This window comes from Hippopotamus amphibius, chromosome 15 (assembly GCF_030028045.1).
Source record: "Hippopotamus amphibius kiboko isolate mHipAmp2 chromosome 15, mHipAmp2.hap2, whole genome shotgun sequence".
Taxonomy (NCBI): domain Eukaryota; kingdom Metazoa; phylum Chordata; class Mammalia; order Artiodactyla; family Hippopotamidae; genus Hippopotamus; species Hippopotamus amphibius.
The window spans coordinates 9,094,795-9,121,806 of NC_080200.1; the positions used below are offsets into that span (position 1 = coordinate 9,094,795).

Sequence of the window (27,012 nt, forward strand, 5' to 3'; positions counted from 1 at the left end):
GAGCCATGTGGCAGAGCAGTCCTCGTGGGTTCCCTTACCCTCCTGCTCTCTGCCCACCCCTTCCCAATAAAGTCTCTTCCTTTGTCAGCATGTGTCTCCTTGGACAATTCATTTCCTAGTGCTAGACAAAAGCCCATTCTTGGGCCCTGGAAGGGGTCTCCCTTCCAGCAACAACCTTTGGCGCTCACCTCAAGACTCTTCCAGCCGCTCATACCTCTGATGGATGCAAATATTTGGGGTGGGGGGGATGATGACAAGGGACACTAATTTGATGTTAATAATAAGTCTTAACAGTACCCACATAGATGCCTTCCAGGTGCCAAGCAGAACCTGAGGCCAGGAATGAGGCTGGTGTAAAACTACTGCACCAGATGTGAATTTCTCATTTGGATGAATCTCATTTGAGAACTACAGATGAACACTGAACATATGGGGGTTAGGGGCCCCGACCCTCTTCAAAGTTGAAAACCCTAGTACAACTTAACAGTTGGCCCTCTGGGTTCTGCACCTGCAAATAAAACCATCCATGAATTGTGTAGTACTGTAGTATGTATTCACTGAAAAAAATCTACATATAAGAGGACCCATGCAGTTCAAACCCTTGTTCAAGGGTCAATTGTAATGATGTATATCCATTACAGTATCATACTGTGTATTTTTCACTGCCCTAAAAATCCTCTGTGCTTTGCTTATATATTCCACCCATCACTCTCACCAATCCCTGGCAACCACTGATCTCCACAGTTTTGGCTTTTCCAGAATGTCACAGAGTTGAAATCATACAGTATGTAACCTTTCCAGATTGGCTTCTTTCACTTAGTAATATGCATTACTTAGTATATGCATTAAGGTTCTTCCATGTCTTTTCATTCATTCATTTTAAGCACTGGAAAATATTCATGTCTTTCATTCATATATCCATATCCATGTCTTTTCATTCATTCATTTTAAGCACTGGATAATATTCTGTTGTTTGGATGTACCATGGTTTACCCATTCACCTTCTGAAGGACATTTTGACTGACAATTATGAATAAAACTGCTATAAACATTCATATGCAAAGAAACACCCCCCCCCCCCCCCCCAAGCATGCATGTACTGGTTTTTGTGTGGATGTAAGTTTTCAACTTACCTGGGTAAATATCAAGGAGTGTGAATACTGTATCACTTGGTAGGATTCTGTTTAGTTTTGTAAGAAACCATCAAATTGTATCCCAAAGTGGCTGTACAATTTTGTATTCCCACTAGCAATGAAATGAGATTTCCTGTTGCTCTATATCTTTACCAACATTTTTCATCATCATTGTTCCAGAATTTGGCCATTCTCATAGATTCATAGATTTGTAGTGGTCTCTCTTTTTTTCCGATGATACATGATGTGGGCCATGTTTTCAAATGCTTATTTGCTATCTGTATATCTTCTTTGGTGAGGTGTCTATTAAGGTCTTAGTCCATTTTTAATCAGCTGTTTGTTTTCTTAATGCTGAGTCTTTTTATTTTTTAAATTAAAAAAAAAAAAACTTTTTAACCACACCATGAGGCATGCGGGATCTTAGTTCCCCAACCAGGGATTGAATCCATGCCCCCTGCAGTGGAAGTGCAGAGTATTAACCACTGGACTTCTAGGGAAGTCCCTTATTGCTGAGTCTTAAGAGTCCTTTATCAGTTGTGTCTTGCAAATATTTTCTCTCAATTTGTGCTTGTCTTCTCACTTGACAATGCCTTTCACAGAGCAGTTTTTAGTTTTAATAAAGTTTAGTTTATCAATTATTTCTTTTATGGATCATGTCTTCCATGTTGTGTTTTTAAAAGTATTGCCACACCCAAGGTCTTCTAGGTTTTCTCCTATGTTATCTTTAAGCAGTTTTATAGTTGTGTATTTAACACTTAGGGCTGCAATGCCTTTTGAGTTAATTTTAGCGAAGAGTGTAAGGTCTGTGTCTAGATTTATTTATTTTTGCATGTGAATGTCCCGTTGTTCCAGCACCATCTGTTGTAAAGAATTACATTTATCATATTCCATTTTTTTTGCTCCTTTGTCAAAGATCAGTTGACCATATTTATGTTCAATATCATTAGTCTTTAAATGGGTCTACCTTGAAACACAAACACACACACACAGAAAGGCAACTCATTTAAATAAAAATTTGCTTGGTTTTCTTTTCCAGTATCAATTTTCTTTACTCAGTAAGTGAAAACATGTACTCCAAAACTTTCTCAAATTCCTTACACTTTTAGGTCTTATTTAAAAACCTCTTTGTCAGACTTCCTAGGTGGTGCAGTGGTTAAGAATTCGCCTACCAATGCAGGGGACAAGGGTTCGATCCCTGCTTCAGGAAGATCCCACATGCTTGGAGCCACTAAGCCCATGCGCCACCCAACTACTGAGCTAGAGCCCATGAGCCACAACTATCGAGCCCGCATGCTGCAACTACTGAATCACGTGTGCCTACAGCCTGTGCTCTGCAACAAGAGAAACTACCGCAATGAGAAGCCCGTGCACCGCAATGAAGAGCAGCTGCCACTTGCCATAACTAGAGAAAGCCTGTGCATGGCAATGAAGACCCAATGCAGCCAATAAAAAAAAATTATAAAAAGAATTAAAATAAAATAAAAACCTCTTTATAACAAAGGTTTTTCATTAAAAAAAAAAACCTTTTTAGGATTTTTATTTGTAAAAATATATAAAAATATTTATTGAAAGCATTCTAATTGTTTTTACATTCATACAGAATCTCTCCAGTATGACTTTTAGAAGTACAATAAATTGACATAGCCTTTTCCATGCTCCCTACATGTGTAATTTATAGTTCTTCTCCAGTGTGAATCTTGTTTCCTAATGACAAAGGACAATCAAAGGTCTTCCCATATCCCTTTCACTCGAGGGACTTCTCATTACATGTGCTTTCATACTTTCCCAAAGCAGAGAATAAAAACAAAAAAGCCCTATACTTTTTATTACTAAAGATTTTCCCATATTCCTCATATAAATGGCTTCTCCCCACTGCGAGTTCTTAAATGTTGAATAAGATATGTGGATCAAGTAAAGGATTTCCCACATTCCTTAAATTCAAAAGGTTGTTCACCAATGTGAGTTCTCATGTATGCTATAAGTCCTGATGAAAGTGAAGGCTTTCGCACATATTTTTTACATTTATACAGCTTCTCTCCAGTATGTGTTTCTTTTATGTTGACTAGGGTATGAGGATTATCTAAATGCTTTACCACATTCCTTACATTTAAAAGTCTTTCTACACTGTGTATTCTTTTTTTAAAAATTTTTTAAAAATTTATTTATTTTTGGTTGTTCCAGCACATGGGGATCTTAGTTCCCCAACCAGGAATCGAACCCACATCCTCTGCATTGGAAGTGCAGAGTCTTAACTGCTGGACCACCAGGGAAGTCCCTACACTGTGCATTCTCAAATGTTAAATAAGAAATGAGAATAAATAAAGGCTTTCCCACACTGCTTATAAGGTTTAACCCCAGGGGAGTTTCCATGTGACTTTTAAAACAGAATGAAATACTAAATGTTTCCCCACATTCCTTACAATGATAAGGCAACTCACCAGTGTGAATTCTTCATATGCACAGTAAGGTGTGAGAAACTAGCAAAGGTTTTTCCACATTCCTTACATTTATAAGCTTTTTCTCCAGTGTGAATTCATGTGTGAATATTGTTTTGAGAAACAAACTCTTGGCTGCACTCCTTACAAATACAGTGTTTCTCTCTAGTATAAAATCTTATACATTCCCTAAGGTATGAGGAAGAAGGTGAGCCTTTCTTACAGTCAGTACATTTATAGGGTTACTCTTGAGTGTATGTTTTCTTGTGAACCAGGTGTAAATTTTGGTTGAAGGCTGTTTCACACCGATTATATGCAGAAGAATTCTCTCCAGAATGCACTGTCTTGGGTAGATCAAGGGCAGAGTTCTTTATGAAGGCTTTTTCACACTGATAACACTCACAAGTTTTCTTTCTAGTGTAAGTTCTCCTGTGAGTCCTAAGGCATGAGCTTCTTCACAATGGTTAAAATTAATTTCTCTCCAATGTAGCTTCTCTCCTGTCACTGAAGTGATTAATGATGACTTTAAAAGTTTTCCAGCTTTGCAATATTCAGAGATTTCCCCTCTGCCTTGAGTTCTGTTCTTCTATACAAAAAACAAATCAGTACTAAGTTTTTTTATTTGTTTTTATTTTTTTCCATTTTCACTGCAATGCGTGGTTCCAGACCCTCAGTGCTTTCAAATGGAATGAGTGCTCATTCTGCTAGCAAGTTCTGTTGTACTCTTTACTTTCACAGGGATTCTTATACAGTTTAGCTGATAATTGATTAGGATGAAATTATTTATCAAAAACTTCATCTAAATGACATAAATGGGAATATTTAGCTGAGTGAACTCTGTGTGAAGAAATGTATCATGAGGTGTGTTTAAAATGTTTGCCAAGGGCTTCCTAGGTGGCGCAGTGGTTAAGAATCCACCTGCCAATGCAGAGGTCACGGGTTCGATCCCTGCTCTAGGAAGATCCCACATGCCGCGGAGCAACTAAGCCCGTGTGCCAAAAAAAAAAATAAATAATAAAATGTTTGCCAAATTCACGAGGCTCAGAGACTATGAAAAATAGGTGAATGACACTAGCCTCAAATATCTGATACGGTTATCGTGATGCTTTTCTATCTTACGGAATTGCTAATCTTCCATTAATGTGGAAGGCAAGGAATTATACCTTGTGAATCTTACCATTTCCACCACATTGGATTTTTTTCCCATCCAAAGTATTCCACTGAGGTGCTGACCATCTGGTATTAAGACAAATTTCCCAATCTGAAATAAAATTTAAAAAAAAATTTTTTTCTTGGAGAAATAAATGGAAGGAAGGTATTAAAAATGAAGGCCAATGTGTATTTACTTTCAAACACTGACAAAATATATTTTAAAACAGAAAGAAAGAAGAGATTAAGAAATTTGGCTGGACTAAGAGTTTGGCCTGATAACGTGCTGTGGTTCAATTGGGAGGTGATTTACTAAGAAATAACTCTATAAATGTTCAGACTGACAATGAACAGAAAGCAGCATAACTAAGAAAACAAAGTTGAAAGGAAATGGATAAAGAGCTTAATGCAAATGCAAAATTTAAAGGAAAAAAACAAAAACAAAAACGGGACAGATCCTACTGTCAGGCCAAAAGGAAGTTTCAGAAGGAGAATGAAAAGTTGAAGAGAAAGGGAAGTTGGAGGTACCTAAGGAACCTCAGAAACCAAATGACCTCAGCATCCTTAGGAAAAAAATTCTTCAAAAGCTTCTTATTTAACATTTCCAAATGGACTGCAGTGCTCATTGATAACAGCTGTTTCTCATAAGGAATCACATCTGCCTTTTCTCTCACCTGGAAACCTATTCTATTTTCTTCAGCTTTCCTCTTTGTTCCACCTGAGAGATCAGACCAGGTCTGCATAGCTGGTGCCCTGCTCTCAGAGAAAGATGGCTGATGTAAGAAGAACACGTAAGGGATGACAAATACTTTCATAAATAAGGGGCCAAGACTCTGTTCTTCAGGGATACCAAATACTGTCAGGTATAACTTGAGAAGCAACAAAATGTTCATATCAACTCTATCAAATCAGCAAATTTTCAAATAAAACTAAAATGCAAACACACACACACACTCCCTCTCTTTGTGCACCAAAAGGGTTGCCAATCTTTTGCCTAAAACCCAAGCTCAAGCTTATATACATAATTTTGAAGTCCTAAGCCTTTTATCCTAGAAAAAATAAAGTCAGTACAATAAACAGATCTTCATTTTCAAGCGGAAGCCACTTCACTGTAAAGTCTATGACCTCAAAGTTCACTGGATCCTAAACCATCACAAACATCTTGGCAACAGGCAATTGCCATCTCCTTCAATGTTCCCTGGAGAAAGAGGAAGGGAGACTCAAAGCCCAGACAGGTTTTATGTTTTCCCATCATCAAATCCAGGGCTTGATAGTCCTCAGGCCCCTTCTCCTCTCTACCTGGACCTATTCATGGTGACCTCATCCAATTACATAGCTTTAAGAGCACCTCTCTCACCTAAACGATTGTGACCTCTTCTGGTCTTATTTTTCTCTATTGACAGGTTAGCCATAGTCCTGAACACATTACAGACACAAATAAATGCTGGTAAATGATTCATTTCTCCAGTGACAGCACAAATTCTCAGAAGCACATGTTGGGTCCCTGTTTATCATAGCACAATGAGAGCACACAATCAGTATGGATGAATTGGATTGAATTAGTAAATATGGGGATGACAGTATCATTGTCCTATGTAAATGAAAGGCCCTAAGACCTAAGGAAATTTAACTGGGGACTCAGTCCCTAAGCAGGCCCTATCTGAAATAGAAGCTCTGTTTCACTAGAAGGAAACATATCCACCTGGTAGGAAGAACATATGCTTTTATAAAAGAATAAATTTCCTACTTACCTGAAAATAATTTGTCAGATACCCAGTCACAATCCTTTCCCCTTCTGACTTATGAAGACAGAAAAAGTCTTGAAAAAGACAACCCTGAGGAGAAGAAACAAAACCTGAGAATCCATGCTGCCCTCAGTTTCCATACTCACAAGCCTGGAAGCCACTCCACACTAATTCTAAATGAACACACACACACACTGCTGCCATAAAATGCCCGATAGCCCACCTCATCTGAAGTCAAAAATGGGATTTGGGCTTTGATAAACACGAAGAAGAGTTTAATAATCAAATCTCATTTTACAGATAAAGAAATTAAAGTCCAGAGAAGTAAAATTGTTGGGTTTTTTTTTTTTTTTGGCTAACAATGATAACTTATCATGTGGTTAAGTAGAACCTTTCCCACAAAAATAGGCATACTTACCCCTCTTTCCCAAGTCCCAGGATTTAGACAACAGGATATTGTTATATACTTAGGCCCCCTCCTAGACAGCCTAGAAGCAGAACTGCACAGACCCAGACCACAAGACAGGCTGCTCACAGGCCAGTTAAGGCACAGTCTCTGAAAGGACCATCGACAAGGACTTACCACAAGGGAAAAGATCAGTCGTTGGCATCCTGTGAATTTGATAGTGAAATCTGCCTTAACACGTCTTATTCCTGAAGTCTCTTCAAGACAGTGTCTGAATTCAGTGGATAAGTCAATCTCAATTCCTCTTGATTAAGTAGTAGTGGAAGTCTTGCTTCATACCATCAATCTTTAAGCAGTAGGCATTATTTATCTGTCATCAAGCATCATTCATTAGCCATCTCTCTGTAGAACATGCAAGTTATATTATGTGAAAGTCATTAGAAACTGTAGACTACATGCATATAAATAATAATTGCCATTTAATGAGTACTCATTATGTGCCAGAAACAGTGGAAGCTCATATGATTATCAACATAGTTATTATTGCTGTCATTCAATAATTGAGGCAACTTATGTTCAAATAGGAGTAATAATTGGCCCAAGATCACCAATTAGGAAGTGGTGAGCCAGAGTCTGAATGCAGGTTACTCTATCTCAAAAGCCTGAACTCCTGAAATTATTGTTATTCTCCAATATGAGAATTTACTTTCAATCAAAAAAATGCAATTACCTGTTAAGGACAATAAAGCAAAGCACAATAAAACAAGGTATGCCTGTACATCACAAACAGGAAATAGACTGTCAACATACTTTCTTGGAAATAGACATTCTTACAGACCTTGATCCTGTGAACCTCCACAACCACTTATCCATTATACTTTGGGTCATGGAAACAATATCCCATAAACTCAGCATGACTGCTGTGGCCTCCTTAAGAGAGGATGGACCCAAATTTGGGCCTTTGATATATTCCACCTGCAGGAGGGATGGCCTCCCCTGTCTTGCCAGATGCCATGGTGCTGGAGGATGTCAGTCACCCCTCCCCCAGGCCCTTGACTACCTAGGAAGCCCCCTGGGATTAAATGAGTAAATAGCAATGAGAATTGGAGGACTATACAAACAGCACTGTTAACCATCATATGTGATGGAACCTGATGTAATGTTGCTGCTTTCCATCCCTTAGCCATGATGTTCCTAATAAAGGATGGCACCCAAGAAATAACACACTTGGTCAAACTTCAGGCAGTCGTCTCAACACTGGATGCCCTGGCCAACAAATGGCCCCATAATTCCATTTGCTATAAACTGCTGGGCTATTACCTAAAAATTGTCCCATTTCATGGTACAGAACTCTGGCAATCTGTTGCCTCACAGACACCCAAAATATAAATCAAAATCACATGTCTTTACATATAACTAACACTACAATACAAGGCCTTGCCAGCATACTCCTTATTCCCTTTGGAGTTATAGACATTACTGGTAGTAACCAAGACACACATTTCACTGCTTAGAATACACAATGCTGTGCTCTTGGAAAAGGCATTCATAGAACTTTCACGACCCCAATAACTCATTTAACTGAGATACATAATGGTCTCCCAAAAAATTCCTTTTCATTAAATTCCAGTCCAACAAATAAACCTGAAAAGGTCTCTATTTTGCCCCAAACCTTAACCTATTTTTATAAATTTTTTATCTTGCCCTATCTGATAAGGGCTGGAGGCCAGATTGAGGGGGTGTATTCAACTGGGATCTATTAACCATAGATTGTCCCAAAGACCAGGCAGCTATTCAACTGATATGGAACCCATGTAAGCCTAAATTTAATTCAAAAAATAAAAACCCTGCTGAGCACAGCTGCATACCAGTATAGGTTAAGTGTGGACTTAGTTACTGGTCTGGGTGCTTTCATTGGTTTACAATCCAGAGGCCCAAACCCTCCAATTAAGCCACTATTGCAAACAAACATGGAAAATGCTGAGATCCACATCAACTGGAGTAGGTTCCCACTTGAAAAGGATACTCTAGTCTCACCCTGGCCCAGGAGCTCACCACCAGAGATGACGTCACCCCAGGAGATATCACCCCAGTCTGAGATCTTGCTGTTGGAGATGACTTTGCCCCCTGTGCTAATGTCACCCTGACACTAAAACCATCACCCTAGCAACCCCATGGACTGTTTCTTCTAAGGTGCAAACGGGACACAGGACACTTTGTGCTTTTCATCCTGTGATATTAATAATTCTATTATGATTCTGAGTTCCTTGTCTGCTTGGCCCATGATCCATGTATACTCCTTGCTCTCTGCCAAAACATATACCCCTACATTCCATGCCTAGAGGTTACCAGTATCTACATCATTCCAAAAATTAATGGACTGTATGGTTCCAACTACATGACACTTTAGAAAAGGCAAAACTATGGAGTAATTAAAAGATCAGTGGTTGCCAGCGGTTGGGGGTGTCAGGGAGAATAGGCAGGACATTGGATTTTGGGGGTGGTGAAAACACTCTATCCGATACCGTAACAAGGGATACGTGTCATTACCCTCCAACAACACAACTGCCAGATGTGTCACCCTGATATAAGCATATTTCTAATCTACTTTACAACTCCACCAGGATATTGTTAGGGACTGCAAAAAATTTCAGATTTATTTTCTTGACTAATGCAATATAAATGGAAAACTTAATTGTTGGGTGGCCTACAGACTCCTTGTACTTTAGTTGTGTTTCTCCTCTCCATTATCACACTAAATTGTTTTCTGTGTTGGTTAGAGGAACTTATGCCCCACTGTCTAAAAGTCTCCACTATCATCACCCCAGTTTCCTTACTCTCATCAAAACAGGAGAGTACCAATTGTATTGTACACTCACGCATACACGCATGCGCACACACACACATACATTTTTTCTGTATATTATGACTTTTGACACCTGAAAAAATCCTTTCTGCTTGGAGAGAGATGGCCTCTTGGGGCTAGCCAACTCTTAGAAACAGCAAAGGAAACCGAAAAAAGATGGCAGAGGAGTAAGACATGGAGATCACCAGGCTCCCCCAAATACATCAAGAATACATCTATTTGCGGAAAAGCTCCTAGGGGACACCTTCCGAATGCTGCCAGGGGACCTCGGACCTCCAGAAAGGCAAGAAAATTCCCACGTAACTGGGTAGTGCAAAAAAAAAAAAAAAGGGAAGAAAAGAGATAAAGGAATCCTGAGGAGACATGCCCCTCTGGGAGGGAGCTCTGAAGGGGGGAAAGCTTCCACACACTGGGAATCCCCCTCACTGGTGTGTAGGGACAGGGGGAGTATTGGAGTCCCCAGAGGAGAGAGCAACAACAGGTGTGTGGAGGGCAGAGCAGAAAGATTCCCGCACGGAGGATTCACGCAGCACTCCCCAGACAGAGACGCTGGTCTGCTCACCTGCAGCGGCAGGTGGGGGCTGGGCGCCTAAGGTTGGGCTTTGGAGAGCAGACACCAGGGGGAGAGCTGGGGCTGGCTGCAAGAAAACAGCCTGGGGGGAAAGTGCACCACAGCTAGCTGGGAAGGAGTTTGGGGGAAAGCCTGGGCCTGACGCAGAGGCAGGGGACCTTTGTTTCGGGGTGCTCAAGAGAAGCCTGCTGTTCCTCTAACTCACAGGCTGCAGGGCAGCGCCTGTGCAAGCACCACCTGCGACCTGCAGCTGCTAAATTGAAACACAGAGCCTGTCGCCTGCCGCCATTGCTTCCAAGAGTCCTGTGTGCAAGGCAGGTCATTGACCACACCCTCCTGGCAGCAGGTGCAGCCTGCCAGTGCCGGGGGTCCTGTGTTAGGGACCACCTTCCCTGGGATAGCACATGGGACACCTCAGGCTCACGCCAACCTCTGCTGCTGCAAGCACTCCCGCACGTTTCAATTAGACTGCCATACCTCTCCCTCCCCCCAACTTGAACTTGCAAGTGAGTCCCAATCACCCTCTTTCACCCCCTCTTGCCTGGGCAGGGAACCGACTCCTGAGAGTAGCCCACATGCAAAGAAGGGACCAAAACCAAAACTGATCCTCGAGGACTGCAGGACCAAAGAAGAGAAAGGGAAACAGCCGCAGGGGGAGCAGATTTAATATCCACAATAGGCTTCATACACTCTGTATCTGTGGATCACCTGAACAGACTAGTGTTTCTACAATAGAGGCTGTAGATTTAGGGGGCACCTGTGGACTGTGGGGGCAAATACATACAGGACTAATACCAGATTACAATCTGAGCTCTCCACAGTTCTCTCCACAGCAGGTGCAGAACCTATCTAGAAGCACTGGAGGACTTCCTGGTATGTCTGACATGTTCCTGGTTTTATGTATTTGTTAGTTTAATCTTTACTGTATACATTTGTATGTGGGTTTGTAAATGGCTTTGATTATTCCCTTCTTTGTTCTCTCTCTTTCTCTTTTCCTTCTCTTCTCCTTCTCATTTCTTCTCTTTTTCTAAGTGCAAGTGTGCACATCTCCTTGTGTGATTTTGACTGTTTAGAGTTGCTTTTACCACCTGTCTTGGGGATTTGTCTGTCCTTTCCCTTTCTTCCTTTTTTTTTCTTCTTTTTTTGTTTTCTCTCTTTCTACCACCTTTTTCTCCGTGCTGTGCAGTTTCAAGAAGCTTGGTGCCCCGGTCAGGGCTCAGACCTGGACCTCTGAGGCAGCAGAGCTGAGTTCAGGACATTGGACCACCAGAGAACTCCTGACCCCAAGGAATATTAATCAGCAAGTGCTCTCCCAGAGGTCTCATACTCAACACTAAGATCCAAATCCAACCAAAGGCCAGCAAGCTCCAGTGCTGGATACCTCAAGCCAAACAACTAGCAACACAGGAACATAACCCCACCCATTAGCAGAGAGACAGCCTACAGTCACACTAAGGCCACAGACACAGCCAAACACACCAACAGATGTGGCCCTGCACATCAGAAGGATAAGATCCAGCTCCACACACAAGAACACAGGCACCAGTCCCCCTCACCAAGAAGCCTACACAACCCACTGGACCAATCTCCCCACTGGGAACAGAAACAGAGTTAAAAAGAACTACGACCCTGCAGCCTAAGGAAAGAAGACCCCAAACACAGTAAGTTAAACAAAATGAGAAAACACAGAAAGATGTAACTGATGAAGGAACAAGGTAAAACCCCACAAGACCAAGCAAATGAAGACAAGATAGCCAGTCTACCTGAAAAAGAATTCAGAATAATGATAGTAAAGATGATCCAAGATTTCAGAAATAGTCTTGAGACACGGAGCAAATGAAAGAAATGTTTCACAAGGAGCTGGAAGAACTAAAGAGCAAGCAAACAGTGATAAAGAACACAATAACTGAACTTAAAAATACTCTAGAAGGAGTGCAGAGCAGAAGAACTGAGCAGAAGAATGGATAAGTAACTTGGAAGATAGAATGGTGGAAATAACTCACATGGAGAAGAAAGAAGAAAAAAGAACAAGAAGAATTAAGGACAGTCTCAGAGACCTTGGGGACAACATTAAATGTATCGACATTCAAATTATAGGGGTCCCAGAAAAAGAAGAGAAAAAGAGAGTCTGAGAAAATATTTGAAGAGATAATAGTGGGAAAATTCCCCAACATGGGAAAGGAAATAGTAAATCAAGTCCAAGAAGCACAGAGAGTCCCATACAGAATAAACTCAAGGAGAAATACACCAAGACACATATTAATGAAACTAACAAAAATTAAACACAAAGAAAAGATATTAAAAGCAGCAAGAGAAAAGCAACAAATAACTTTTGAGGGAAAATCCATATGGATAGCAGCTGATCTTTCTGCAGAAACTCTGCAGGCCAGAAGGGAGTGGCAGGATATACTGAAAGTCTTGAAAGAGAAAAACCTACAGCCAAGAATACTCTACCCAGCAAGAATCTCATTCAGATTCGATGGAGAAATCAAAAGCTTTACAGACAAGCAAAAGTTAAGACAATTCACACCACCAAACCAGCGTTACAACAATTGCTAAAGGAACTTCTCTAGGCAGGAAACCCAAGAGAAGGAAAAGACCTACAAAAACAAACCCAAAACAATTAAGAAAATGGTAATTGGAACATACATGTCAATAACCACCTTAAATGTAAATGGATTAAATGCTCCAACCAAAAGACACAGACTGGCTGAATGGATACAAAAACAAGAGCCTTAATATATATGCTGTCTACAAGAAACCCACTTCAGACCAAGGGACACATATAGACTGAAAGTAAGGGGATGGAAAAAGATATTCCATGCAAATGGAAGTCAAAAGAAAGCTGGAGCAGCAATACTCCTATCAGACAAATTAGACTTGAAGGTAAAGACTATTACAAGAGACAAGGAAGGACACTACATAATGATCAAGGGATCCATCCAAGAAGAACATATCACAATTGTAAATATCTATGCACCCAACATAGGAGCACCTCAATACATAAGGCAAATGCTAACAGCCATAAAAGGGGAAATCAACAGTAACACAATAGTAGGAGACCTTAACACCCCAAATACAACAATGGACAGATCATCCAAACAGAATATAAATAAGGAAACACAGGCTTTAAATGACACATTAGAGCATCTCAACTTAATTGATATTTATAAGACATTCCATCCAAAAACTACACGGAACATTCTCCAGGATAGATCACATCTTGGGTCACAAATCAAGCCTTGGTAAATTCAAGAAAACTGAAATTGTATCAAGCATTTTCTCCAACTACAACATCATGAAACTAGATATCAATTACGAGAAAAAAACTGTAAAAAATACAAACACATGGAGGCTAAATAATACGCTATTAAAAAACCAAGAAATCACTGAAGAAATCAAAGAGGAAATAAAAAAATACCTAGAAACAAATAACAATGAAAACACGACAATCCGAAACCTATGGGATGCAGCAAAAGCAGTTCTAAGAGGGAAGTTTGTAGCAATACAAACCTACCTCAAGAAATAAGAAAAATCTCGAATAAACAACCTAACCTTACATCTAAAACAATTCACGAAAGAGGAACAAAAAATTCCCAAAGTGAGCAGAAGGAAAGAAATTATAAAGATCAGATAAGAAATAAATGAAAAAGAAATGAAAGTAACAGCAAAGATTAATAAAACTAAAAGCTGGTTCTTTGAGAAAAAAACAAAATTCATAAACCATTAGCCAGACTCATCAGGAGAAAAAGGGAGAAGATGCAAATCAACAGAATTAGAAATGAAAAAGGAGAAGTATCAACCAACACTGCAGAAATACAAAAGATCATGAGAGACGGCTACAAGCAACTATATGCCAATGAATTGGATAACCTGGAAGAAATGGATAAATTCTTAGAAAAGTACAATCTTCCATGACTGAACCAGGAAGAAACAGAAAATATGAAGAGACCAATCACAAGCACTGAAATTGAGACTGCGATTAAAAATCTCCCAACAAACAAAAGCCCAGGGCCAGATGGATTCACAGGCGAATTCTATCAAACATTTAGTGAAGCGCTAACACCTATCCTTCTCAAACTCTTCCAAAATATAGCAGAAGGAGGAACACTCCCAAACTTATTCTACAAGGCCACAATCACACTGATACCAAAACCAGACAAACATGTCACAAAAAAGAAAATTACAGGCCAATATCACTGATGAATATAGATGAAAAATGCTCAACAAAATACTAGCAAACAGAATCCAACAGCACATTAAAAAGATCATGCACCATGATCAAATGGGGTTTATCCCAGGAACACAAGGATTCTTCAATATATACAAATCAATCAATGTGATACATCATATTAACAAACTGAAGGGTAAAAACTATATGATAATCTCAGTAGATGCAGAAAAAGCTTTTGACAAAGTTCAACATCCATTTATGATAAAAACTCTCCAGAAAGTGGGCATAAAAGGAAGTAACCTCAACATAGTAAAAGCCACATATGACAAACCAACAGCCAACATCATTCTAAATGCTGAAAAACTGAAAAAGCATTTTCTCTAAGAATAGGTACAAGACAAGGGTACCCACTCTCACCACGAGTATTCAACATAGCTTTGGAAGTTTTAGCCACAGCAGTCAGAGAAGAAAATGAAATAAAAGGAATCCAAATTGGAAAAGAAGCAAATTGTCACTCTTTGCAGATGACATATTATACATAGAAAACCCTAAAGATTCTACCAGAAAACTGCTAGCACTAATTGATGAATTTAGTGAAGTAGCAGGATACAAAATTAATGCACAGAAATCTCTTGCATTCCTATACACTAACAAGAAAAGAGCAGAAAGAGAAATTAAGGAAACACTCCCATTTACCACTGCAACAAAAAGAATAAAATACCAAGGAATAAACCTGCCTAAGGAAGCAAAAGACCTGTATGCAGAATACTATAAGACACTGATGAAAGAAACGAAAGACAATACAAACAGATGGAGGGACATACCATGTTCTTGGATTGGAAGAATCAACATTGTGAAAATGACTATCCTACCTGAAGCAATTTACAGATTCAACATAATCCTTATTAAATTACCAATGGCATTTTTCACAGAACTAGAACAAGAAATTTTATGATTTTCATGGAAATGCAAAAGACCCCGAATAGCCAAAGCAATCTTGAGAAGGAAAGATGCAGCTGGAGGAATCAGGTTCCCTGACTTCAAACTATACTACAAAGCTACAGTGATCAAAATAGTATGGTACTGGCACAAAAACAGAAATACAGATCAATGGAACAGAATACAGAGCCCAGAGATAAATCCAGTGATAGAGCAAAAATAAAGATGCAGATGTAGAGAATGGACTTGAGGACACAAGGCGGGGGGGGCAGTGAAGGCGAAGCTGGGATGAAGCGAGAGAGTAGCACTGACATATACACACTGCCAAATGTAAGACAGATAGCTAGTGGGAATCTGCTGCATAAAACAGAGAGATTAACTTGATGATGGGTGATGAGTTAGAGGGGTGGGATAGGGAGGATAGGAGGGAGTCACGGGAGGGAGGCGATATGGGGATATATGTATAAATACAGCTGACTAATTCTGCTGTACAGCAAAAATTGGCACAACAGTGTAAAGCAATTATATTCCAATAAAGAGCTTTAAAAAAAAATAGCAAAGTATTCAACCAGGAGCATGACTTTGATATGCAAACTAACCAATGAAGAGACACACTATCTCCAGCAGACACATACACCATAGGAGGCAATATTTCTCTGCCTTAAACATCCCAGGTCCAGGGGAGCAGGCAGCTAGAGACCACTGCTATACCCAAAGTGTGCCAAAATTATTCAAAGCAGTCGATCCTAGTTGTTTCCTCTGCCCTGCCTTGCCTTTTCCCATGGAAACTCCAATAAAAGGCAGTGACCTAAACCTTCCCCTCTCTCCTGCCCCTTCTGCCTCTTAACCATCCTGGTTTTCCCACATCACCCTGAGTGGTTATATCATATCTTGCCTCCTAGGACCTAACAGTATAATAAATTTGTTTTTTGCTGAGCCTCCAGTATCCTCTTGTGGCAGCACCTGACTGACCATCTCATAAATTTAGAATATGTAACAGAGTTACTATTGCTTTCTTTTTTTTTTTTTTTATAAATTTATCTATTTTACTGGCTGTGTTGGGTCTTTTTTGCTGTGCACGGGCTTTCTTTTAGTTGTGGTGAGTGGGGGCTACTCTTCATTGTGGTGCACGGGCTCCTCAATGCCCTGGCTTCTCTTGTTGCAGAGAACAGGCTCTAGGCGCGTGGGCTTCAGTAGTAGCAGCACATGGGCTCAATAGTTGTGGCTCTTGGGCTCTAAAGTGCAGGCTCAATGGTTGTGATGCATGGGCTTAGTTGCTCTGTGGCATGTGGGATCTTCCAGTGTCCCCTGCGTTGGCAGGTGGATTCTTAACCACTGCACCACCTAGGAAGCCCCTACTATTGCTTTCTTATTCACTGAGAAACTTTGTTCTCGAACATCAGAGACTATCAGAAATTCAGTTTGAAATTATATCAGTAAGACTGAAAGATCCCAATTTTGCCTGGAGGATATACATCATTATTTTGATATTTGACATCAAGAAGGTGTCCTGATTTAGAAACCAGGAACTGAGCTTCAAATAAAGGGTTTCTGGACACAGTATTCCACATCTATCTTAATTTTACTGTTTCCAAGGAAACAAGAGCCTGGGTTGTTTGTAGTACACACTTGATGTTAACCCTTTAACACAGTCCTGCTTTGCTCCGATACTATCAAATTACTTCTTCCTTTAAATTTCACCTAAACGTCACAATTCTCAGAATCCAGTAAGTATATATTTTGCATTGTTTGGTTGAGACATCCACGATTCCTTTGCTATGCAGTCTCCCTCATTGCAATGAGTCAAAAAATCTGATTTTGTTGGACTACAGGTTTGCTCCTACTGTTACTAGGCTGCTTTGGTTAGGATAACACAAATTCTATCCACAGGAAACTAGCTGACTAAACTATCATACATGCACTTATAAAGTGCTCTGCAGCCACAAAAGAAGGATAAGGAAGATCACTATGAACTGATATAAACTGATTTCCAGTATTTAGTTTAAATTAGGAAAAAAGTACATTCATGAGAAGGTAAAAAGGAAGAAAGGAAGGAAGAAATACATGCACATACATACGAATTTTGAGAACATTTACACCAGAAACTAATAAAATGGAAATGGTTAGCTACAGGTGGTAATGTGATGTGAGACTTCGGAATATACCTTTTTACATAGTTTTACCTTTGAACCATGAAAAAATTTTATAAAATAAAAAAAAATAAGTTAATACAGAAAAGAAGCAAACCTTAAAACTGAATGTAAACAGAAATGAACATAATAGTGTATCAAACTGATAATAAAACCATGCAGAGAAAAGACTTGAGTTTATACAAATATTTAAGCACAGTACTACGAACTGCATATACTTAATATAAACCAATAAAGACAAGAAGAAATGCAAATAAACGTAATACTTTATTGAGCAAGTCTACCATTGGTACTAATACTGGTATTATAATTTTTGAAACTACTGTACCTATACTGTTGGATAAAGCAATATATTAGCACTATTACAAACCAAGGTTTTTATCATAAAAGAGATACAAGTATAAAATAGAGAAAGAAAAACGCACATATTAAATTTTTACTAGGAATATGAGTATAAACTTATGTAAGAAAATATATACTTTAACTGGGTTTTTGAAAAATAATATGAGAGTATGTTTGTGATATAATTTATATGAAAGGGGGATATAAAATTATAAATACAATCTCATGTCAATTTTGTCTCAAAAAAAAAGAAAATATATATTTTAGATATCTACTGAAAGGCCTAGACACAATTATACCCCAATAGCACTGAGCCCATGTATCACACAGACCTTGGTGTCTACAAGGAAATAGGCTTCTTGGAGAAATCATTGATTACAGGTCTGTAACAGGAAATTACAAAATAAACTGGGGATTTACACTCAAAAACTAATAGGGATGTGTTGAAGGGATACATAAATCAAATTAAAAGGACTACTCTTGGCTAAATTTGGGACAGCCTGAGCATCAAATTACAGCAACTGTTTATAATATGATGAATGAAAGAAAAAACCCAGGAATAAGTTGTGACACTCCGAAAGGGAAAAAAATATAGAGGGCAGGAGAAGTGAGGAGGGGAAGCGCTTGTTCAACAAGAGCTTGTGAACAAGAGCTAAAGAATGCAGAAGTAATGACAGAATTAGAAAATATATATATATACACACACACATATATATCATTTCATAAGCCCCAATGTAAAAACAGGTTGAAGGGAAGATCAACAAGTGATGTTAAAACCATTGGGTGAAAGGGTTGAGGAAGAGATTATTCCCCTGTTGCCAAGTATTACCTACAGATTACCACAAAGAAAAATGTGACTATACGAGAGAGATGGGCACTTTGACTAAATGCTTTGCATTCCTAATACACAATGGGATAACATGCATTTATGTGCCTGATAGGATACAATATGAAGTACAAAACAACATCGCCTAGAAAATTCTCAAGTCTCTAAAACTGCAGTCTAACTTGGTAGTCACTGGCTCGCTCTATGTGGCTACTGTGAACATGAAATGTGACTAGTGTGACTGAGGAACTGAATTCTTAATTTTACTTAGTTTTAATTAAGTTCAGAAATAAAATTGTTCAGTTACTAAAAAAACTTTTCAGTATGTTTGGAACAATCTGGGTTTGTAAATCTACTTTTTCAAGAGTAAAGCTAAATAAGATCAAGAATTTCCAACAAAAATTTAGCATTCACATTGAGATGTGCTTAAGTGTAAAATACACACCGGATTCCAACAACTCAGTACAAAAGAAAAGAAATGTAAGATGCCTTATTAATAATTTTATATTTGTTACATTAGTCATTAATTTCACCAACAGTTAGACATATTGAGAACTGGATAAATTGGGTTAGATAAGATATATTATTAAAAATAACAACACATGTACGTTTTCTTCTGATTTGGCTACTAAATTTTTCTTAATTAATGTGTACTTCACATTGTATTAGACCCTACTGCTCTAGAGGCAATGTCCACTTTATGAGAGAGACAAGTTAATTAAATGAAAACACCCTAACAGAATGCCAACATTTTACAATATAAATCTCCTGGAATCTGCAGGAACCAAAAATACAGGCAAATGTTTTAGGTAAAAGAGATCTAAAGCCAAAATGCAATGTGCAAATCTTATCTGGATCCTAGCTCTCCCCCAAACCCAACAACTATAAAAGATACTTTTGGAAAGCTGGAGAAATTTTGATTTTCTTGGCTGGACAACGGAGTTTTGTTCTTAGTAGGAGACTGTCCTCATTCTTAGGAGATGCACGCTGAAGGTTAAAGAGGGAAGTGAATGTCTGCAATTTACCATTAAATGGTTCATTGTAATATACATAACGAGAGCCAAATGAGACAAAATTTTAGTGAATCTAGATCAAGGGGTCATAGATATTCATTTTATTGACGCCACAGATTTTCTTTAGATAAAAAATTCAAGATGAGGGAATTCACTGCACGGGCCAGGGTTCAATCCCTGGTTGGGGAACGAAGATCCCGCAAGCTGTACAACGCGTCCAAAAAAAAAAAAAAATTAAGATGAATACCTGGAAGAAAAATCCACCCGTCAAAAATTCATCTTACTTACGGCAAATTCAATTCCAACTTCTGCTACTAACAGAAACCAGCCTACATCGTCTTCCTTCCCAGAGACCCCTATATTTTGACGCTTTGGGGCTTTACAGGGCTTTATTATTTACATGAATTCCTTCACTCATGCATTTATTTAGATCAGACACACGTGCTCCCTAATAACCTGCAAAGCTTTCTCTTTCCAACGGAACATAACATACCGAACTTCAATGACCGACCATCATGGCCGGAACAAAACCACTGAGTGCTCACCGGGGCCCGGGGGCCACTGGGGCCGGAGTCACCGTGACGAGAACGACAGAGATGCTACTCCTTTTCCTTGTGGAGAAAGGACCCAAAGATTGTTCTGGAGGCTTTTAAAATCGGGAGCACCGCGGATGGAGAAAAGGCCTGGCCGACCCGCCTCCTCCCAGAGCAGCCGCCGGCACCCCAGCCGGCCAAGCGGGCCCGGGCTCTTCGGGGAAAGGGCCGTCGCCCAAGAGTGCCGGCGGGAGGCCGGGGCTGCCACGTCAGCGCGCGAGGCCAGCGTCTTCGGACCTCAAGCCTCCTCTTTGGTGTTTCTTCTCTCGCGCTTAACCGCACAGAGGCGGGACACCAAGAGGCGAAAATTTTACCTCAGACTCAGGCAACAGTCGCGAACCACTCAAAGCCGCCGCCTGACGCACGCGCAGACTCAAATGCGCACGCGCACTTGCAGTCTCTCCCCCGCCCCCCCAGTCCCCACCCCCCCATAGCGTAAGGGGCGGGGTCGCGGAGGTTGGGTAGACCCCCGAGGCCACGCTTCTCGCTTCCACAGGCGGACAGCTACAGTTTTCCTCCCGCGGAGAGGTGATGGGAAGGTGGGTCCGGACCCAGAAGGCGAGTCTGTGGCACAGGATCGGCGCTGTGGTTTGTTTTCCTCCATAGCCCGTGTATCTTACATGTCTTACAGGAATAACAATTGCTTTCAAAATTTGGTACATAGTTGAAAGCATCATACGCGTCATTGCACAACTCTTGCTGCACTTTCCCCACGGAGATATGTATGCAGTTACCGCATAGCTGTACTTGACTTTTTCACGTGGCAACATAAATTCCCTGTGCACCAGTCATTTTTTTCAATATAGTTTAGCTTCCTTTCTGTGATTCCCCTTTCCTGGGGAGGGAGCTACGTACAAACTGCAGTTAAGGCGACAGGGAACAAACGCTTCGGCATCTCAGTCTGGGGCTTCTGACACTGGAGGTGAAGAGGTGACCATAAATTTAAATCTAAGATGGCTTCTGCTAACTTAATCTAAGGTGGCTGAGGCTGATGTCCAGAAGCAATGAGGAGATTCTTTAGCTATTGTGTTGCGAGAGTGACTGTAATACCCAGTTGGACTCTGGTTTCCATTATGTTTTTGAGCTTGACAATCTACTTCAGCTACCAACAGAAAAAAACAAAAACAAAACACCCCCCCCAAACCCCCAGATTATTGTAATTTGGGAGACCGAGGAAGGAGTTCTCAGTATCAGCCTGGAGTTGGTCAAAGGCTAATTGTGCAGTGACCTCCCGCGGCAGAGATTCATGGGTGTTAATAGTCATGCCATAGAAGGAGGCAAATAATTAAGGTGGCAATGCACAGCCTATGAGAAGCTTTAGGAATCATTTAAGTTGTCTTTCAGTAAAAGGAAAGGGAATTTTAAATGGCGTTATTCACTCTGGTGTGAAGGACTTGTTTCCCAACGTTATGGTCATAAACTATATAATAAACCTACTAAATCTGATTGAATTGTAATTTATCCTCGTAACTTTGTTCATTTGTTTATTTTTTGCTGCACAGCTTGCGGGATCTTAGTTCCCCAACCAGGGATAGAACCCGGGTCCTGGCAGTGAAAGCTCCGAGCCCCAACCACTGGACTGCCAGGGAATTCCCAGAAACGTTATGGCTTTAGATAGCAAAGTTTTCCAGAGATAAAGAGATTCCTCTTGAGCGGATGTTAGATCAGGTGAATATAAAAGTAAGTTATCGGGGCTTCCTAGGTGGCGCAGTGGTTGGGAATCCGCCTGCCAATGCAGAGGTCACGGGTTCGATCCCAGCTCTAGGAAGATCCCACATGCCCCGGAGCAACTAAGCCCGTGCGCCAAAAAGTAAGTTATCTACACCTAGAATCAAGGTAGACGAATAGGGAAGTCGAAAGCCTTGGAGATTATAGCTGAGAAACTGGAAGAAGTATTAGGGGCTTTTAGTGAAGACTTGTGGCGTCACAGTCCACATGAAACTGAAAAATTATTGGGAGTCAGGATGTAAAGGAATACTAGAGAAAGCTGAAGAGAGACCTACTACTGTGAAGTATGTTGATTTCAGAGGTAAAGAAGCCAGACTGGCATTTGGGTTGGGGGCCACGGGAAATGTGGGCACACAATAAAATTTGTAGCCCTTGTGTGTTTTTACAAAACAATATTCACTCTCATTATTATTTATTATTTTTTAAGGGGATAGGAGTGTTGCAGAGACTAGTACACGGAATGAGTAAGCTCATATAGAATGTGCAACAATAGGTCATACTGCCTCTAGTGCTTTGAGATTTGAGACTGGCGCAATTTTCAGAGGCATTATGGGGTTATATTGATTCATATGGGTTCTATAATCTTTCTTTTCCCCACATCTGTAGATGAAGTTGCCTCTGTAGATGAGACATCAGGTACTGAGGAAAGTAAATCAGAAAACTGAAGTAATTATAAAGGGGAAGTGAGTTGGAGACACAAGAATGGAGAGTCATCAAGGAAAGCCACCATAAATTAGTATTTTAGGACATGAGTCTGAGAGATTAAAAAACAACAACAGCATCTTTCAAGTGTGCACCCAATATTGGCTCTACAATGAGCCAAAATTTCTCATCTAAAAGGTCAGTGGGGGTGAAGAACTGAGAAGGATGTGTTGAGAATTAAGGGTCCCAAAGAGACAGGCAAGATTGGGAGAAAGAGAGGGAGAGGGAGACAATGTGAATATGTTTGGTTAGTAAGTCCCACCTTCAAGAACTTTTTATTGCTCCGAGGAATGTTCATGGAAAGCTGAGAGAAATTAATGGTGGAAAGTATTATGTCTCTAGTGTCTTCAAAAACTGATATTTGATGGCCATTTACAAATAGAGTTATTTCAGTTTGCTGAACCAAGAGTCATTTAAAAAATTTTTTTATTGAAGTATAGTTGATTTACAATGTTGTGATAGTTTCAGGTGTACAGCAAAGTGAATCTGTTATACATATAAAATGTCCACTCCACTCTTTTTTAGATTCTTTTCCCATATAGATCATTACAGAGTATCGAGTAGAGTTCCTGTGCTATAAGTAGGTCCTTATTAGTTATCTATTTCATATACCAAGGGTCATTTGTAGTGTAAGTTATAAACATTTTCATACCCTCTTGGGGTGTGTGTGTGTGTGTGTGTGTGTGGCAGAATCAGTCTTGACATCCAAACAAAATTTGGGGTGGGGTGTCTGTTCTGTATCTGCAGAGTCACCATGACAATAGGGCAACTGGTTCTGTGGATATTAATCAGCTTCCTTCTCCAGCTGTTCTTGTCCTCCCAGCGGGCTCCTGAACAAAGTAGCCATGGTGGCAGGGATGGAAGATATGCATGGGCTTAGCAATATGGACTACTGTAACTGAGCAGGATCCTATGAGAGCTTCCCAGAATAGGAGCTCCCCTCCCCCCCGCAATGTCCTTTACCTGCCTTTTGTCTGTAGAAAAATTTTAGTTGATAAATTTAATGAGAGAAGTGAGATAATGCAGAAAGAAAGGAAAAGTCAAGCAAAACAAAATAATAGTAGTTAAGCCATTAAATTCAAGGAGATTTAGTTCCTTCTCAAGGGCTATAGATAATATTCTGAGCCATATCCTTTGAGCTGTTTTGCAGATACTGAAACTACAACCAGATGGACGAAGTTAACTGTATGCTGCCCACAAGCATGTAAGCCCCAGACTGGTTGGAACCAGAGGGTTGATGATGTTGAGTCCTGATTACCTCACCACTAACCAATCGGAAGAATGTACACCAGTTGATCACACACCCAACAATCCCCCTCCCTCACCCTGTCTTTAAAATCCTTTCCTTGAAAACCTTTGGGAGTATAGGTCTTTTAAGCACTAGCTGCCCTGGACTCCTTGTTCTGCATGTTGCAATAAACGCTGCACTTTCCTTCATCACAATCCGGTGGCAGTACATTGGCTTTACTGCACCCGGGCAAGTGGACTGAGTTTGGTTCATGAACACTACTACTCACCAAGGCTGATCTGCTAAAGCCCAGGCTGGGTGCCCAGTATGCCAACAGCAAGATCAATACTGAGCCACTGATATGGCACCATTCCTTGGAAGAATCAGCCATTTACCAGGTGGCAGGTTGATTGGACCACGTCTATAACGTAAAGGGAAGTGATTGTTTCTTAGTGGAGTGGACACAACTCTGGATATGAATTTGCCTTCTGTGTCTTCAGTGTTTTTGCCAAAACCCACCAACTGTGGAATACCAATGCACCCTCATGTTATTCCACACAGTATCACTTCTAACCAAGAAACTCATTTCATAGCATGTTCATGACATTTTAACACATTTAGAGAATCATTTAACTATTCTAGAATGGCCTCTTGAAGATTCAGCTGTAGCATCTAGATAGCAAAGGCTTGCATGGCTGGGGTAATGACCTCCAGAATGTGGTGTATGATTTAAATCAGCATCCAATATATGGTGCTGTGTTTCCCACAGCCAGGATTCATGGGTCTAGGCACCAAGGGCTGGAAATGGGAATGGTTCCACTTACTATTACCCCTAATGATCCACTAGCAAAATTTTGCTTCCATCCCCATGATGGGTTGTGCTGATCTAAAGGTCTTGTTGAAGGAATTGGTAGAGGTAGGCAGGACACCGAGGCTGGCAATACAGGAAGCAATGTTTATTGTACCGGTACAGGCCCAGTGGATTCACATCCAAAGACTGAGCCCCGAAACAAAGAAAAGTTTCCCCTTTTATAAACCAGTTCCCGTGCTTTTTTGGGAGCCTATAGCTATGCTTATCTAGGCAGGGGCAAGGTACAGAGGCCAGAGTGCAGAAGTTAGGTTTTCCCTTATCTCCTTGACTCAGATGTCTGGGCTGTTTATAGCAGGATCTTTGTGAAAGAGGCCATAAGTTACTTATTCCCTGAGGCTTGCATTCTCTTCTGTTTGCCTCTTCCTTCCCTGCTTTTGTTATTAACCTGCCTCAGTCTTGGCTCCAAAGAGAAGAATTCTTCCACCAGAAGACATAATAATGATTCTACTGAACTGGAAGCCAAGACTGCCACCTAGCAACTTTGGGATCATCAAAAAATCAACAAAGATGGGAGGGGTGGTTACTGCACCAGTTGAGGTGATTGATCCTGATTACCAAGGGGAAACTGGGTTGCTTCTACACAGTGGGAGGGGGTATGTCTGGGATTTAGGAGATCTCCAAGGGCATCTCTTAGTATTCCCTGGTCCTCTGAATAAGGTCTTGAAATCTCCACAACCCAATGCAGGTGGGAGTACTAATGGCTCAGACCCTTCAGGAATGAGGTTTTAGTCACCCTACTAAGCAAGTAACATGATCAACCGAGGTCAAAGGAAATATGGAATGGGTAGTGGAAGAAGGTAAAAGGCAGTGAGGACTACAGAACTCTTCGTACATAAAAATTCCACCCAAGCTCCTGCACTAAGCAATTTGACCAAAGTCTAGCATGGCTTCTAGCAGCATAAGGTTGTGTCTCTAGGATGACCCCAGCACCCCCACCCCCCCCCCATTAAAATGCCTTCCTGAAAAAGCTCAACAATTCCAGGAGAAGTTACTGTCTTAGCCAATACCTGATGACAGGCCCCTGCCCTCTCATTCTTAGAACATTTTAAAAAAATTTATTTGTTTGTTTGTTTATTTATTTATTTATTTTACTGGCTGTGTTGGGTCTTTTTTGCTGTGTTCAGGCTTTCTTTTAGTTGCGGTGAGTGGGGGCTACTCTTCATTGTGGTGCACAGGCTCCTCATTGCCCTGGCTTCTCTTGTTGTGGAGCACAGGCTCTAGGCGCGTGAGCTTCAGTAGTTGCAGCACATGGGCTCAATAGTTGTGGCTCACGGGCTCTAAAGCGCAGGCTCAATAGTTGTGGTGCACGGGCTTCGTTGCTCCGTGGCTTGTGGGATCTTCCTGGAGCAGGGATTGAACCCATGTCCCCTGCACTGGCAGGCAGATTCTCAACCACTGTGCCACCTAAGAAGCCCAGAACATTTTTTAAAAGGCTTACCATTGTGAATACGTATCTCATAACTCTGAAGTGTTTCTAAGGATTTGTATCTCATAACTCTGAAGTGTTTCTAAGGATTTGAGAGCCTTTCCTTTGAAATGTAATCATTAGGAATGATAGGGCCTCTCTCCCAATATCTGGGGCTTCCCTGCACACTGGCCCAGGGTAAGTCCTTTGTCCACTTTCTCCAGCTTCTTTCTTTGCTCCCCCTGGGAGATCAGAAAGAGTGTGTATAGCTGACATGCTACTCAGGGACAAAAGAAACCAATGAGGTAAGACAGTGAAGGACAACAAACATTTAAAAAAATTGTGGTGAAATATATGTAACATAAAATTTACCACTTTAACCCTTTTAAGTGTACAACTCAGTGGAATTAAGTACATTTGCAATATTGTGCAATTACCCCCACTAGTCATCTCCAAAATTTTCCCACCATCCCTAACAGAAACTCTGTAGGGTAACAAACATTTTTATAAAATTGGTTCAATATTTTCGTCTCCAGGGTCTCTGGAGATGAAAAAACATGAGTTTAACTGCAGTAAAATGAGGATGCTGAATTTGTAATCAACATGGTAAAACTCTATCAAGGTCTCATTCCACAAACTTTCTCTCTATGCCTCACAGTGACCTCTGAAGTGGGTGCCCACATTTAGACACTTTAAGAGCCTCCCTGGGAGAAGCATCCTCACCTGAGATTGAACT

The 27,012-nt window shown here is 40.5% G+C and overlaps 1 protein-coding gene across 2 annotated transcripts in view; it reads right to left on the reverse strand.

Annotated features, from left to right (window-relative positions):
* The window catches only part of LOC130837380 (zinc finger protein 177-like), a 37,519-nt gene extending 16,914 nt beyond the window's left edge, over positions 1 to 20,605 (reverse strand). For both annotated transcript variants that reach the window (XM_057710274.1, XM_057710273.1), the window contains exons 1-4: positions 20,295 to 20,605; positions 7,046 to 7,270; positions 6,469 to 6,552; positions 4,746 to 4,829 (exon numbers count right to left, since the gene is read on the reverse strand). In XM_057710274.1, the coding sequence (XP_057566257.1) occupies positions 4,746 to 4,775 (30 nt within the window). In that variant the 5' untranslated portion in view covers positions 4,776 to 4,829; positions 6,469 to 6,552; positions 7,046 to 7,270; positions 20,295 to 20,605. The remainder of the gene's footprint in view (positions 1 to 4,745; positions 4,830 to 6,468; positions 6,553 to 7,045; positions 7,271 to 20,294) is intronic.
* Positions 20,606 to 27,012: the final 6,407 nt, after the last annotated feature.